Source organism: Mastigoproctus giganteus, chromosome 11, assembly GCF_048544385.1.
Source record: "Mastigoproctus giganteus isolate SK-2022 chromosome 11, ASM4854438v1, whole genome shotgun sequence".
In the NCBI taxonomy this organism is placed as follows: domain Eukaryota; kingdom Metazoa; phylum Arthropoda; class Arachnida; order Uropygi; family Thelyphonidae; genus Mastigoproctus; species Mastigoproctus giganteus.
In genome coordinates, this window is record NC_143585.1 from 41,071,423 (window position 1) to 41,088,679 (window position 17,257).

Sequence of the window (17,257 nt, forward strand, 5' to 3'; positions counted from 1 at the left end):
GCTGCTGCAACAGGATCTGCAAAGGTTGAACAGATGGGCTGAGAGGTGGCAAATGAAGTTTAACATTGACAAATGTAAAGTACTACATATGGGAAACAGTAACCCCAGAGCAATGTATCAACTCTGCGGTACTACACTGACAGTGGTGGAGAATGAAAAGGACCTGGGGATAATTGTGCAGGCAGATATGAAGTTCTCTGAGCAGTGCAGACGAGCTGCAAGAGTAGCTCATGGTGTCTTGTCAATGATAAAGAGGAATTTTTCTAGCAGGGATAAGGAGGTGATTATTCCCTTGTATAAGGCAATGGTTAGGCCACATCTTGAGTACTGTATACAGGTCTGGAGGCCTCATTTCAGGAAGGATGTGGAGCTGCTGGAACGGGTACAGAGAAGGGCAACAAGATTAGTGAATGGAACAAAGGGTTGCTCTTACGAAGAAAGGCTTAAGTTTTGCAAATTACAGAGTCTGGAGACTAGGCACCGGAGAGGTGATCTGATAGAGGTGTATAAGGCTTTGAATGGTTTGAGCATGCTCAATGCCAATGGGATTCTTCATCTTGCTCAGAATAATCAGCTCAGAGGGCATAAATTCAAATTGAGGAAGGACAGATGTCGGATAGATGTGCGGAAATTTGCTTTTGGCCAGCGGGTGGTTGGTTGGTGGAACCGACTTCCATCACTTGTTGTTGAAGTTGATAGCCTAAACAAATTTAAAGCTCAACTGGACAGGTATTTCGAACGAACGGAGGGGTGAAATGGGAGTGGTGTGTGTGTTTTTTTTTTTTTTTTTTTTTTTTTTTTTGGCTGATGTTGAATAAGCTTGCTTTCTTGCATCATATGCCTCTACTAATGCTAATGCTAAGAAATGTACACATAAATTGAGAGTCTTCCAGATGAGCAGAAAACCCACTACACTATTATTATGGGGGACTTCAATGCTAAGGTCGGAAAAAGACAAAACAGCGCAGAAAGGGGAACTATAGGAAATTTTGTAATTGGTGAAAGAATTGAAAGAGGCGAAAAACTTTCGGAATTTGCAGAATCTCAAGGAATGTCAGTAATGAACACTTTTTTCAAGAAAAGGGTGAACAGAAAGTGGACATGGAAGAGTCCAAATGGATTAACAACTAATGAAATCAACTTTATCCTCACTAACAGAAGATATATTGTGAATGTGTTACTGTCCCGAATAAGGTAAATGTTGGAAGTGATCACAGAATGGTAAGATGTACACTTGATATAGATGTAGGAAAGTAAAAAACTGACTCGAGTAAATAATACAAAGGTCTTTGAGATAACAGAAGAGGAGAAAAAGCAGTATGTGCTGGAACTTAAAAACAAGTTTGAGCTTCTGCAGACTGCTCAGGACCAAGACAACGAGGAATATTACAACTTTCTGAAAGTGATAAAGCCCAAGGAACCTATAGAGAAAAAGAAATCCAAAGAAGAAAAAGTTAGTCGAGAAACACTTGTTATGATGAACCAAAGGTGAAAAATGAAGAGCAAGATAAACACTGACAAGGAAAAAATTGAGTATACTGAGTTATGCAAAGCCATTAGAAAGAGACTCAGAGAGGGCATAAGAAGATTTAACACAAGAAATGTAGAACAAGCATTAAGGGAAAACAAAGGATTTAAATCAGCAGCCATGAGCAGTAATACAGAAAGACAAATGATACTGAAACTGAAGAATAGCGATGGCGTACTTATAAACATCAGAGAAGGCATAATTCAAATAGCAGAAGACTACTATAGAGAATTATACAAGGAGTGAGGGAATGATGTCAGCAGTGGGGAAGATGGATTGCAAAGTAGCAACACATACGGCATACCCGATATTCTTCCTGATGAGGTAGAACATGCATTGAAGAAAATGAAGAATCAGAAAGCCCTGGGGGAAGATGAAGTTACTGTAGAGTTGTTAAAATTGGAGGGAAGAGATATAACACAAAAACTGGCAAGGCTCTTCACAAAGCGCATTAGAAAAGGTGTGATGCCTATGCAGTGAAATAATGCAATCATAGTTTTGCTGCATAATAAAGGAGATAAACCAGAAATTGGGAATTATAGACCAATTAGCTTGTTATCCCACATCTACAAGTTGTTCACAAGGGTCATTACTAACAGATTAGAAAGAATACTTGATGAGAATCAACCAAAAGAGCAAGCTGGCTTTAGGACAGGATTCTCAACTATGGATCACTTTCATGTAATATCACAGCTAATGGAGAAAGGAAATGAATATAAAACACCATCATGCCTGGCATTTGTGGATTAGAAAAGGCATTTGACTCCATACAGCATAAGGCAATGTTTCGGGCACTGGAAAGACAAAGCAAAGATACCCCACATATTATGATTTTGAAGAAAATATATGAGAGTGCTACCTCCTTTATTAGACTAGACAAAGACAGTAGGAAATTTAAAATCGAGAAAGGAGTTCGACAAGGAGACACAATATCTCCGAAGCTATTTACTGCTGCCCTTGAGGAAGCTTTCAGAAGATTAGATTGGTTGCAGAAAGGAGTCAATGTGAATGGAGAGTACCTAAACCATTTACGATTTGCAGATGACATTTGTCATAAGCCATGATCCCAAAGAATTAGAGGAAAATCTTAATCAGTTATGCACAGTTAGTAAGGATTTTGGATTAAAGATGAATATGGCTAAAACAAAAGTAATGATGAACAAGTATGCCACAAAAAGGGAAATAATGATTGAAGAAGCAGTAATTGAAAAGGTGGAGTCATATACTTATCTGGGACAAGTTATTAGCTGCAATAATGATAAATGGCTGGAAGTCAAGAGAAGAATAAATTTTGGATGGATTCAGGAAATATAGTCACATACTGAAGAGCAATATCCCAGTTTGTCTGAAAAGTAAAATAATGAACCAATGTATACTCCCCACCATGACTTATGGAAGTGAAACTTGGGCACTCACCAAAAGAATGGAAGAGAAGCTGAGAACTACACAGCGCAGAATGGAATGAATTATATTGGGAATCAGACTGTTAGATAAGGCAGCAAACTCAAGTAAAGGACATTCTTATCAAAACTAAAGAACTAAAATGGTCTTGGATAGGACACATAGCTCGAAGACATGATGACAGATGGACTAAGAAAATAACAGAATGGTACCCAAGAGGAGCTAGAAGAAAACCTGGAAGACAAAGGCGGAGATGGATAGATGAAATTCATGAGTTTGCGGGTAGTAAATGGATGCCAGTGCTCAAAACAGAAGGAACTGGAAAGTTGCTGGAGAGGCCTTCATCCTGCTGTGGATTGAAAATGGCTGATGATGATTTGCGGTATCTGTATTTGCGGTTGCTTATTTAATATAAAATGAAACCTAAAAAAATGTGAATTTTAAATCGCCGTGAACATTTTCTGCCATAAAAGAACATGGGCGTGGCTAAAATCATCTTTCCCGGTCAAAACAGTGCTCAGTGGGTGGGGGGAGAGGGGTGACAAAATCGCAAGCGTGGATGTTTCTCTCTAATCCTTGTTCAGTATGTGTTATGCGCTTGTCATGGAAAGTTTCATCGTTTGCTTTTAATTTATATGCTTATAAATGGAATAAATTTATCAATTTATTAATTGATATGCTTACAAAAGTGAAAAATCTACCGTTTTGCAGTGTGTTAGTGTAAACAGACTTTTTCGAGTGTTTTAACGGAATAAAGTGACTTTATTGTGGACAAATTCTTTTCTAACCCTTACAAAAATATGGCTACGAATAACAAGGTAATTTTGAAAAAATCAAAGGTGATGACATTAGCGAGTAAAATTCAGTTATTAGACAGAATTTTTAATGGTGAAAGTGTCTCGTCAGTGGCAAAACATTATAAAATCAATAAGTCAATGGTACGATCAATCAAGAAATCAGAAGAAAAAATCCACCGTAGTGTCCGTGAAAACACGCTAATTGCTTCAAAAATTTGCTCTGTAACTCGTGATGTTAAATTATAAAAAATGGAAAAAGCTTTAAATCTGTGGCTAGAAGACTGAACTCAAAATAAAATTCTGTTAAGTTCACTCATCATTCGTGAAAAGGTAAAACTCCTTTATCAACACTTAAGCGAAACTGGTGATAGAACTGGCAGGATAAGTTTTTTAGCTGTAGCAAAGGCGCTGGATTGAAAGATTTGTTTGAAATTTCTAATAAATATTACATTTAATATTAAATTGTTTCTCATTTCCATTTTGATGCCTTATGCTTGCATTTCACTACGTACTGTCTATGTACATAGTCATATTATGAAGGTACATATAATACATACATAGACAAAATTTTAGACTAGTTTTTCTTATATATTTCATACTTTGGAACAGAACCCCTTTATTACTATGGAAGCCATAACTCAGTATTTGTGTTTTCGGTATTCTTGCCATTTTTCAGGAACGTAATCCCCACGAATAGCAGGGGTTTACTGTATAGCCTTTTTTGGGTAGCAGCTTTCTTGTTATCCAAAAAAAAAAAAAAAAAAAATTAGAAAATTCTGATGTTTGGTGATGCAAAGCAAGCAAAAAAAATTGAAGCTGAAGTTCTGTGGTAAATTAACAGAAGCAATTAAACATCACACTTTATACACAAACAAGGAACCATAGAGAATTTTTTATGGTTTTACTTTTTTTTTTTATTAAAAAATAATGATTCATATCAAAAGTGAATGCCATACTGGAGGAATGCTGAAATTCACACTAACAGGATTCTGATAGATAGATAAATCATTACACTGTGCACTTTTTTGTAGCCAGTACACTAGGGTGCCTGCTAGAGCATTAATTATATCATGATAAATCTCATATTTCATGATCAACAACTATTAAAAAATTGGATTGAGGAAAAGCTTTATCATATTCAAGTATGCAACCTGTTCTTCATTAAGGACAACTTTATCTTTATGGCAATTCTGCTGAACTCACTTGCAGATTTAAAACAAATATTCACAAAATATTGGAACACAGTGACTTATAAGCCTCTGAGAATGACTGTGCACAAAAAATACATAAAGACTGATATATTATGTTGACAGTTATTGCCATGCTAAGCCTAATAGCTTTTATTAAGCTTAAATTTCTTTAGAAGTGGTCAATTTTCTGTTGATTTAAAAGTGAAAATTTGTTTATTCTTACCAGCCCTTTTCCCCTTCCCCCCTTCCTTAGTACATCATCCATAATTTATTCAATTACACTGCATATCAATATATAGCATCATTTCAACCAAGTTATATGTATATGTAGTTATATATAGAATATTTAAATACATAAATTAATCTCATGAGTTTTCTTTTAGTTGGAGGTTCTAAAAATGTTCGTGCCTACTGGTCCAACTTTTTTCAAGACACTGATGTCCTTGTATATATAGTTGATTCAGCTGATGATGCAAAGTTACCTGAATCTATACTTGAACTGCAGGCATTAGTTTCTAATGACAAACTGAGAGGGGTGCCACTTTTAATCCTTGCAAACAAACAGGTAAATATATATGGTTAACTGAGAAGCCAGCCAGTATAACTTATTAGAATACACAATTGAGAAAAAATGTTTTTATTAACTTTATAGAGATCAAATGGTCTGAATTAGTATCCATATTCTTCTGAACAAATAAAAATAAGATTATAAGCAAAATTGCATTTCTGTATTTATATTTACCTTGTATTATGAATTTATGTGAACCATTTACTTTGAAAAAAAAAAAAAAAAATTTGAATATTCATAAATAAAGCTAATATCAGAGTAGTTAGACAAGACCGTGATACAGTTTTCTATTATTGCAGGATCTACCAAATGCCCTACCTCCAGAGGATATCAGTGAAGCATTTAATTATGAAGATTTGATGAAGACTCATAAAGTTGTAGAAGTTTGGCCCCTTCAGGTGCCTCTTGGAGAATCTGAACACGAAAGCTTGAAAAGAGCTAAAATAATGATTTTGAGTTGCTCATTATTAAATCTTACTGCGAGGCAAAATTGAGTTAAAATTGTTCGATTCAGAATACACAATTATGCAAAAGCCTTTTGTGCAGTAATATCATTGTTGTGTAGCTTTCCATCTTTGCCTTTGCCATTACAGTGGAACAATAACTTTGCCATATCAGATTGTCATCCATTCGGTTTTGGCCCTTTACGTGAAGTAACACATTTTTCATGTAAATAGTCATCCCTGATTTTTTGTAGATTTATATAAATATTTATTATTTTTAAGTATAATCTATTTTCTAAATGTGTAAATAATGAAACTCTAAGTGCAAACAATCCCTGTTATAGCAGGAAGAAGGGCACTACAAAGATAAAACCAGGAGTAGTATAGTAGATCCTATTTTTTTGGTTGAAAATATTTTATTCTTGAAACCTAAAATTTTCACACATTTATGTGAGATTTAAGAAACTAAGTTTTAGGGTCTGTAAGAGTAAAATAAAATTTTACTACTCCTAACTGTATTCATAATTTATTTTAAGTTTTGATTTTAACAGTTTTAATTTATTCTTCATATTTAATGGGAAATTTTGCACATTACATGAGAATCACTAAAAATATAAATACACTTAATATATTTGAATATGACAACTTCTTAATTTGATATTAATGGTGTCCACCAGACTAAAAATGAAAGATATATATATATATATTTATAAATAATAATTTTATATGCATGTTTTTATTTTTTTACATTTCCAAATCTGCATTAAAAATTGGTTATTGTCTTAATTGTTTCTGCATGGTGCATTATTGGTTCAGAATGAAGCTGTTCATTTCACTCACCGCCTTACAGACTTCATCTTTTCACCTTCAGTGTTTTTTTAGTTGTCCACTTTAAGGTAGTAATATTTTAAATTAATTTAAAGTAATATCACTTTGTACATTAGGTCCATGGCCTTTGTGGGCAAGTAGATTTGTTTTGTGTGAAGGGGTCTGGCTTCAAATTTAGTTGATAATGGGAGGAATGCTTTGAAAGAATAACATGAAAGAAGCCACAGTACTGAGTTGCTCATTATGTTATAAATTACTGCGAGGATTAAAATTGATTAATACAGATTAAAACTGTTCGATTCAGAACAGACACACACACACACATTAGAAATATTCAGATCATTGAAACAGAGGCAATAGGGAGCTTTCAAGTGCAGCCTGCACTATTTGTAAACCTAGAATTGAAAATGACATTACGGCTGCAGTAAGAACCAAATACAAATTTAAAAGTTTGTGGCTATGACTGTTTGATAGTTACCGAGGTGAAATGGAAAGTAAAGAAGAAAAAAAAGTGAGTTGACGTGAAGGCAAACAGGGTTATTAGCATTAATTGAGGCATATAATGCAAGAAAGCTAGCTTATGCAGCATCAGCCAAAAAAAAAAAAAAAAAAAATTACACTCATCCATTCACTCCAAATGCCTGTCTTGCTTAGCCTTAAATTTATTTAAGCTATCAACTTCCACAACAAGAGATGGAAGTCTGTTTTAGCAATCTTGCTGGCTAAAGACAAGTTTCTGCACATCTATTCTATAACTTTCTTTTCTCAGTTTGAGTCTATGCCCCCTCAGGTTCGTAATCTGAGCAAGAGGAAGAATCCCATCAGCATTGAGCTTGCTCAACCCACTCAAGGCCTTATACACCTCAATCAGATCACTTTGCAGGTGCCTAGTGTCAATGTGCTGCATTTTAAGCCTTTCTTGGTAAGAGCACCCCTTTGTTCCCCTCACCAATCTTGTTGCCCTTCTTTGTACTCATTCTAGCAACTCTACATTCTTCCTAAAATGAAGCCTCCAGACCTGTACACAGCATTCAAGGTGTGACCTGACCATTTCCTTGTACAACAGGATAATCACCTCCTTGTCCCTGTGTTTTGGTGCATTATAGCCTTAGTTGCTAATGTGCCAATAAAACCCAAGAACCAACCAACCAACCTTGTCCCTGCTAGCAAAATTCCTATATATCATTGACAAGACTCTATGACCTGCTCTGGCAGCCCGTCTGCACTGTTCAGCTAACTTCATATCTGACCGCACAGTTACCCCCAGATCTTTTTCACTCTCCACTTCCCTGAGTGTAGTACCACACAGTTGGTACGTTTTTCTTGGGTTACTGCTACCCACATGCAGTACTTTGCATTATTTGTCAATGTTAAACTTCAGTTGCCACTTCTCAGCCCATATGCCCAACTTATCTAGTAACACTTAACAACTTAAACTTTTGTGAATTAAGGGTAAATTTGTTCCTCTCCAGTCCACGAGGACTTCCTATGAACTCAAGAATGCTCTCATAATTATGGCTAATGGTTTGCTTACCCCCTTTGCTGCCTCCCTTAATATAATTGGATAGATTCTGTCTGCCTTGGGTGTCTTTAAACTTCAGTCATACCCTTCCCTAAAGAATGTGTGAATGCAGATGCATGTGAAATGTGTGAATGCAGATGCATAAATACCTATTCAGTTTGTCAGCAACCTGAGCAGTATCATCATCAATTAAAATATCTGCCACCTTTCTTGGCATTCTTTGCCAGTTATTACTTCTCATAATCTGCCTTAGTTTGCCTAACCTCCTTTGTGACCTGATTATAACTTTATATCTACCATAGGCTTCTCTATCACCTCTTAATTTAGTATTAGTATTAGCAAGGTGCAAGGAAGCCTATGGCTTATGCTGCACCAGCCAAAAAAATAAAATAACAAAAATAAATAAAATGATATAACAAAAAATAAATAAAATAATAACAATAAAAAAATAATAAGAGAAGAAAATAGACAACCTTTGAATTTCCCCAAACTGTCAGCCTCTACCACCTATGTATTTAACTTATTCCAGTATTTATAACTCGCTGGCTAAAATAAAACTTCCTGTAATCCAGTCTAAACATCTCTCCCCATAACTTGAAATTATGGCCCCTTGTTCTGGAATCATTTATAACCATGAAAATTTTGTTTTCATTCATTTAGCTTATGCTTCTCAGAACCTTAAACAGCTCAATCAAGTCTCCACTAAGGTGCCTAATTTCCAAGCTCTGTCTCATGTGGACACCCTTTTGCCGATCTCACCAGGCGAGTTACCCATCTTTGGACCCTTTTGAGAAGTACATTGTTTTTTTAGGTGCGGTCTCTATACTTGAACACAGTATTCCAAGTGTGGTCTAACAGTAGCCTTATATAATGGGATTATTATGACATCCTTATCTCTACTCGCAATTGTTCGATAAATCATCGATAGACACCATGGGCCTTCCTTGCAACCAGTCTACACTGCTCGGAGAACTTAATATCTGACCATATCATAATACCCAACTCCCTTTCCTCAACTATCGGCTTTAGTTCAACTCTGCCAAGTGTTTGGGGTTACTGTTCCCCGTGCAGTACCTCACACTTTGCTGGATTAAAGCATTGCTGCCATTTTTCTGACCATTCCTAAAGTCTATCTAAGTCACTCTGAAGAAGCTTTGCTTGGCAATGATCATTAACTACTTTACCAATCTTTACATAATCTGCAAATTTAGACATCATGCCCTCTATCCCTTCATTGATGTCATTTATGAAAATTAAAAACAACAGTGATCCTAATACTGATCCTTGGGGAACTCCACTTCTTACGTCAACCTAATCTGAGGAATAACCATTTATCACAACCCTCTGCCTGATAGTTTTTTGTTTGTTTGTTATTTGGTTTTTAGGAGCATTAGCAACTAAGGCCATATTGCTCCGTGAATATGCGGTGGTCATTCCTGACCTTTCCGCATCCTCCATATTTGGTGGTGATGGGCTTGAATCCCGGTCTAATCAAGAAGCATGTGCTACGTACTGCTGCTCCTTCCCACCTGGCCACGGAGGCACCTCTGCCTGATAGTAAATGGGTGGTTCGAGATCCTGTTCAGCCATCTCAAGAGCCAGTATTCAATACTAAGGAACGCTTTCAGGTTGCTCGGTGGGGCAGAGGACCAAATCTGTGACGCATACAGTGGGATGGGAAGTAGACATTTCAAGGTATACTTTTTAACAAGATCTGGGTTTCTAATGCCAATTAACTCCTGTTTGGCAGTCCAGAGCGCTGCATATGTTTTAGCTTTGATGTAATCAAAGTGCTCGGAGAATGTTAGTCCCTCATCCCATTTTAGGCCAAGGTCTACGTGCGATTTAACCTTTGGAACTTTGCATCCACTAACCAGCATAGAGATATTGTTCCTGCTCTTTTTCTTTGTAATTGCCATCTGGGTGGATTTGCTTGGGTTTAAACATAGTCCTATACAATCGAGGTAATGTTCCAGTTCATTTATTGTGTTATTGGCTTGTTGATTTGTTTGCTTAACTTGTTATAGATCTTTAGATTTGACGAAGAATTTCAGGTTATCAGCATATGTAATAAAGTTGTCTTTGTGAGATGCAAAAAATGGTTCCAGAGCTGCAGCAAAATAACAGTGAGGAGAGAACACCTCCCTGTGGCACTCCCTGCGAAATGGAGTAATGGGCAATAAAATCGTCATTACGGAATATGAGGCGTCTTTCCTTCAGAATGCTACATAAAATCTTCAGGAGATTGCCTTGTATTTTGAAGTAGAAAGATAAAATTTGTTCCAGAGCCGTTATCGAGATATTGTCAAAAGCTGCGGATATGTCTAGGAAGATAATATCGGGCTGTTCCTTATTGTTGAGAGCTTTCTGCATCTGGAAAAGGGTCTCAAGGAGATTTGTGATGGTTGATCTTCCAGATAAGATGGAGTGTAGGTGCAGAGGACGATACCCGAAGCAGTGTTGGGTGAGAACTGAGAGAAGGGTCTTCTCAAAAATTTTCAAGATGGTGCAACTTATGGCTATGGGTCTATAGTCTTTGGCGTTTTTTGGTTTCTTTATTTTGGGAATGGGCTTGACTATGTAGTTGTTCCATATACAGGGGAGAGTACCTTTTTGAATGATTTGATTGAAAGTGTGATGCAACACCTCAATGTAAGAGCTGCTGATTTTTGCCATGAAAAGAGGGAAGTTATCAGGACCAACAGTTGCTTTATTAGGAAGTTCATTTATGGCTTTCATGAGGTTTTCTCTGGTAATTGTGATGGTTATTAGAGGTGTCTTTCCTGGTAAGTTTGAAACGGATTCTTCTTTTTTTACGATTCGGTGAAGGAGATCAGTTATCCTCTTCCTGTTTTCTTCTGTTGCTAATTGGTTGGGCACGGGAGGTTGTCCAAATGTCTTCTTGGACCATTCGGTAAGTACCTTGGCAGTCATGAGACCCTTTTTTCTGTTATCCCGAACAATCCTTTTTCCTTGTTTGAGCTTTGATAGTACATCTGCGTAATGCTTGTCTTTTCAGCTTTATAAAGTGAGCACTCTCTTTTTTGTACAGAATGTGATCGTTAGGATGTCCTGTCTTCAGCCACTTCCTGTGAAGTCTTTGCTTTTTACGAAAAACATATTTTATCTGTGGATTAAACCAGTTTTTGGATTTCCCGGTTATCCTTATAACCTTCGATGCTTCTTCATAGGCAATTTTTGTGAGCTTTAAGGTCAGTAGCTGGGGAGCTTCCTCTGCTGGCTTCGTGCTTAGTTCTTGCCATTTGTATTCTCGAAGTTCTTTGAGAATGATGTTTGGCTTGATGTATTTTAAAGAAAAGGTCGTTCTCTGCATGCCGTTAAATTTCCACTGTCCCTCTGATTGGTTCTAGTAACATTGAGTGTGGTCTCTACAGCTATGGGATTGTGGTCTGATTTAAAGCGAAACAAGTTATCTGCTAATCTAATGCTGAGTGTATTGTAATAGACAACATATAACCGCTGATTCTCTCTAGTTGCTGGAGTAACCAGCTGTTTGAGATTTAGTTGTGCAAGAATAGTCAAGATTTCTTTTTGTGTCGGTATGTTTTGGAATTGGCATGTTAACATCTCCTAAAAGGATCGTATCTACAGCTGGATTGAGTTTAATGGTAAGCCATGCAAGGAGTTCATTTCTTGAATCTCTGGTGTGCTCAGGAGGCAAGTATATAAGGCAGATTTGTAATTTTATTTTCCCATTGAAAAAGGTAGCACAGGTGGCTTCAAAATTATCTGATTTGGAGAGGTGTTCCTTTGAAGACTGATATTCATCTTTATACAGGATCATGGTTCCTCCACCCCATTTTTTAGTTCTTCCAGTGCCAATACATTTGTATTTAAGCGGATTAGTGAGAATGTTTAGTTGTCTGTTATTACATAACCACATTTCAACAAGGCAAATGTAGTCAAAGTCAGCCATAATCATGCAGGTTTGTAGTGCGGGAAGCTTGTTGGAAATGTTTCGAACGTTCTGGAAAAAACACCGCAGGCTGCCAGTCCTGGCCCATCTCAGAGAATGGGGAGGATTTGGTTGCTACTGTGACGTTTCAGAAGGTCTATTTGATCTTATCATCCATCTATCCCTGTATGGTTTAACCAGTGATCCTACCGCCAGTCCTGAAAATTCAGTAGCAACAAGGACTGTCCCATTGGGCATGTGACAACAAATGAGGCGTAAGCAGGATGCCTCGTCTTTAATTGTTTAACTTCCACTGTTAATCCAAACTCAGTTTTACGCATGTCTTTAATGTTACTGGGCTGCGTTGCAGGGCCTAATCTGGAGATAAAGATCTTCTCTCGTGTAGAAACAGCTGTAATATTATATTTGACCAGCCTATTCAAATCTCGGTTGGATATAATACATATAAATGTTGCAGAAACATAAAACCTTCAATTACTGCTAAAATGTTGACACCAGAGAAAAACCAATGATATTATATTCAGCATACAAAGCACAATAAGAAACAGTTAAATATAAAGAACCATATTTTCTTACATAATGTTATCAGTGTTCCCTGATTTTACTCTTGGCTAGCAATAGTCTCATAATTTATGTAAATTACACAATGCAAATATGCCTTAATTATAAAAATTGCATATTATATGTTACTGTGTTTACTTCAAGGTTAGTATGGTAAGAATTTTTATTGCTCTGAGGTGCAATCTCCATCTAGCACATCAACATTCATGAAAATAATATTTTGTATTGAAACATCACTTTTATGTGGGAAAATGCATTCTGAGAAATAAGTTAAAAACATTTTTGAATGCAACCTGTTTGACCTATTGTGATTATAAAAACACTGACATATCACTGACAGTATTGGCATATCAAAGCAGAAAGGAAATGCGTAGTGTGCAAATTGGCTCACTTATATGCATATTGTATTTTCTGGTGTGTTAAATGTTGGATTATTCAACTATTACTTTGTTACACTGCCTGTCCACTTGATTAGTACCATGGCAATTTGGACTATATTCAGTAATCTATGCAAAAATATGTAAATCAAAGAGATCACATGGTGTGCACAGGAAAGACTTATAAAGCCACATGACCCAGCTAGTGCTGAAATAAGGTAATTAGCAGTGAGAAATGATCATGTGGGCTTCCAAAGAGGTGTAATTGGTGCACATTTTTCAGGTACCACAGCAGAGATGATAGCTGCACTTCTTGAGTTCTCAAAGAATATTGTCATTTGTCAATAATCACCTCCTTATCCCTGCTGGAAAAATTCCTGTATATCATTGACAATACACCATGAGCTACTCTTGCAGCCCGTCTGCACTGCTCAGAGAACTTCATATCTGCCTGCACAACCACCCCCAGGTCCCTTTCATTCTCTACCACTGTTAGTGTATACCACAGAGTTGATACATTGCTCTGGGGTTGCTGTTTCCCATATGTAGTACTTTACATTTGTCAATGTTAAACTTCATTTGCCACCTCTCAGCCCATCTGCTCAACCTTTCCAGATCCTGTTGCAGCAGCATAGTGTCAGTAGTGTCCTTGACAACCCTGCCAACTTTTGTATCATCTGCAAACTTGGACATTAAGCTTGATATACCATCATCAATATCATTTATAAATACAGGAAACAATAATGGACCCAACACTGAGCCCTGAGGGACTCCACTAATAACATTAGTCCACGATGAGCAGTGTCCATTGATTACCACTCTCTGTCTTCTCCCCCTCAACCACCCCTTTATCCATAGCAGCAATTTAGAGAGGAACTGACACACTGCATCTTAAACCACTGCTTTTTTCAAAAAGGTACCTTCCAACTCCTTCAGAGCTGTTTTATGGAATCATTTGGTTCAATTGCATCTGTAGTGTCCTTCTACTGCCAGTGCAGTAGAGAGACAACTAGTTCAATATTCACTTCCTCCAGCTTACTGTGGATGTCAATCAATTTGGCTCTGGAGAGATTGTGCAAGGCTCATGGGGTAGTAGAATTTTTCTCAGAGTGTTAACAGGAGAGACTGCTTCTACAAGGATGGGACACACTTAAAATAGAAAGGGAGCAAGAATATTTGATGATGTTATTGAGGAAGTATTATGTGGGTCAGAAAACTACTAGCATGGGGGGGGATATACAGACTAATAGATTAACAATAGCCACAAGCGAAAGTGATTCTTGCATAGCTTCTATTGGAATGAGCAGCAGCCTTGAAAGCAAGGGGATTTCAAGAACTGCTGGGAGTCGTTATAGAAAACTAAATACATGGGCTGTGTAAGAGTAACTAAGACTAAGGACAGGTGTATGTATACTTCCATGTACACCAAGGTTACAAGTATAGTAATTAACTTTGATGATTTTGAAGTGTTTGTCAAGACATCAAAGGCAGATATTAAGAATGCATAATTGGAATTGCAGGAGTACAATGTGTACAGAAAGGATAGACAGGATAAGAGATTGTTGTTATTTTGGTTTTTAGGAGCATTAGCAACTAATGCCATATTGCTCCACGGATATGCGGTGGTCATTCCCTGACCTTTCCGCATCCTCCGTATTTGGTGGTCACGGGCTCGAACCCCGGTTTAACCAAGAAGCGTGTTCTATGCACTGCTGCTCCTGCCCACCTGGCTATGGAGGCACCAGGATAGGAGAGGTTATGCTGTTAGTTAAGAAACAAAATTAAAGGCAGTGCATCTAGTTGACATGGGTGGACAAAGCAATGTTGAATCAGTTTGGTGTGACCATAAGCACTGGGAAAGCAAAAATAACAGCAGGAGAGCTTTAGGCCTAATGACCGTGATGAGTACAACGAACAACAGTAAAGAGAAATAGAGTGGGCCAGTAAATCAGAATGTCTTATAATGGGGTATTTTAACTTCCCAGATATTGACTGAAATGTGTGGCTGGTCACTTGCACACTAGCAAGGCTTTTGCGGATTTATTGGATGGTTGTTTTCTACAGCAGCATGTTTGAGAGGCAACTAGAGGGAGTAATACTCTTGATCTGATTACTGGCAGTGATTATTCATGCAATAAGAATCTGCAGATAAAGGAACCACTTGGTGGCATTGATCACAGTGTGCTGATGTGGCATTTATTTAAAGATGTAACTACCATCAAGGGTAAAGGGAACAGATTTTGCTTTCATAAAGGTGACTACAGTGGTCTCAGTACACAGTTTTTAAATTCTATAGATGGGACCAACTGATGATATTACCAACAGCAAATTCTAAATGGGAAGCATTCAAGGAATTAATTTTTGAAGCTACTAGACTTTTCATACCAACTAAAATTCAAGGTTTAGGCCTAAATGGATGTCAAATGGAACTAATGAGACTTGGGGCAGAAAAAAAAATGCATGGATGCATATAAATTTTCAGGTGACACAGAAGCCTATGGTAGATATAAGTTAGTCTGTAATGAAGTAACAAAGGAGGTTAGGCAGACTACAAGAAATCATTGGCAAAGGATGCAACAAAAAACAGCAAAGACTTCTTTACTTATGTGAATTATAGAAGGAAGTGGATGAATCAGATTGGTCCACTTGGTATCATTGGTTTGACTGCTGATGATCCTGCTCAGATAGCTAACAAACTGAATGAGTATTTTGCATCTACATTCACACATGAGGAAATATGTTGGGAAGTGGAGGACAGAAGTTTATCAAACTCTAACAGGGAGCTAAATGATTTTGTAATAACTGAGAGCAAAGTGGAGGAAAAATTGTTGAAGGCACATGGGGTGGATGGGATCATTCCAGTTATATTAAAGGAAGTAAGCAAACCCTTAGCCATAATTATGTAAGCATCCTTGGATTCAGAGGAGGTCTCACAGACTGGAGATGTACATATGTATACCCAAATCATAAAGGGGGATCAAAGGGTGACATGATTAATTACAGACCTGTTAGTTTACCTTCTGTTCTGGGGAGAATAATGGAGTTACTGGTTAAAGAAGTGCTGCAGGATCACCTAGATAAGACTGCAGTAATAATTCAAACAGAGCATGGGTTTGTTAGGGGGAAGTCTTGTCTGACCAGTCCAATTGGATAATATGATGTGGTCACAAAGGAACTGGATGCAAAAATAAATTTTGATATCATATACTTGGATTTCAGGAAACCTTTTGATACCGTTGCAGATGGAAGACTGCTGTACAAATTGGAGGTATGGCATTAAGAGGAAATTGCTACAATGGATAAAGGGATGGTTGAGTGGGAGAAGACACTGCTTTACTTGGACTAATGTTAGCATTAGCATTTGCCTCTACTAATGTTAGTATTAGTAGAGGCATATGATGTAAGAAAGCAAGCTTATACAGCATCAACCAAAAGGAGGGGGGGGAACCCTTCCAATTTCACCTATCCGTTCTTTCCAAATGTTTGTGTAGTTCTGCCTTGAATTTATTTAAGCTATCAATTTCCACACACATATTCCACAACTATCTTTTCTCAATTTCAGTTTATTCCCCCAAGTTTGTAATCTGAGTTTGTTTATTTCTCAAGTTTGTAATCTGAGCAAGAGGAAGAATCCCATCAGCATTGAGCCTGCTCAATCCACTCAAGGCCTTATACACCTCAACCAGATTGCCTTGCAGGTGCATAGTCTCCAGATACTGCAATTTGCAGAACTTAAACCTTTCTTCATAAGATCATCTGTTTCTTCTCCTCTCCAGTCTGTTGCCCTTCTGTGTACTCATTCTAGCAACTCCACATTCTTCCTAAAATGAGGCTTCCAGACCTATATACAGTACTCAAGGAATGGCCTGACCATTGTTTTATACAAGGGGATAATCACCTCCATATTCCTGCTTGCCAAATTCACATATACCATTGACAAAACTCCATGACCTACTTTGGCAGCCTGTCTGCACTGCTCAGGAAACTTCATATATAACAGCACAAATACCTCTAGGTCTCTCATTCTCCACTACTCTGAGTGTAGTACCACACAGTTGGTACATTTTCTGGGGTTACTGCTACCCATATGCAGTACTTTGCATTG

General features: G+C 37.4%; 1 protein-coding gene across 1 annotated transcript in view; it reads left to right on the forward strand.

The window, feature by feature from the left end:
• The window catches only part of LOC150077943 (ADP-ribosylation factor-like protein 3), a 39,329-nt gene extending 32,979 nt beyond the window's left edge, over positions 1-6,350 (forward strand). The window contains exons 3-4 of the mRNA XM_090384824.1: positions 5,300-5,481; positions 5,784-6,350. Of these exons, the coding sequence (XP_090240950.1) occupies positions 5,300-5,481; positions 5,784-5,978 (377 nt within the window). The 3' untranslated portion in view covers positions 5,979-6,350. The remainder of the gene's footprint in view (positions 1-5,299; positions 5,482-5,783) is intronic.
• Positions 6,351-17,257: the final 10,907 nt, after the last annotated feature.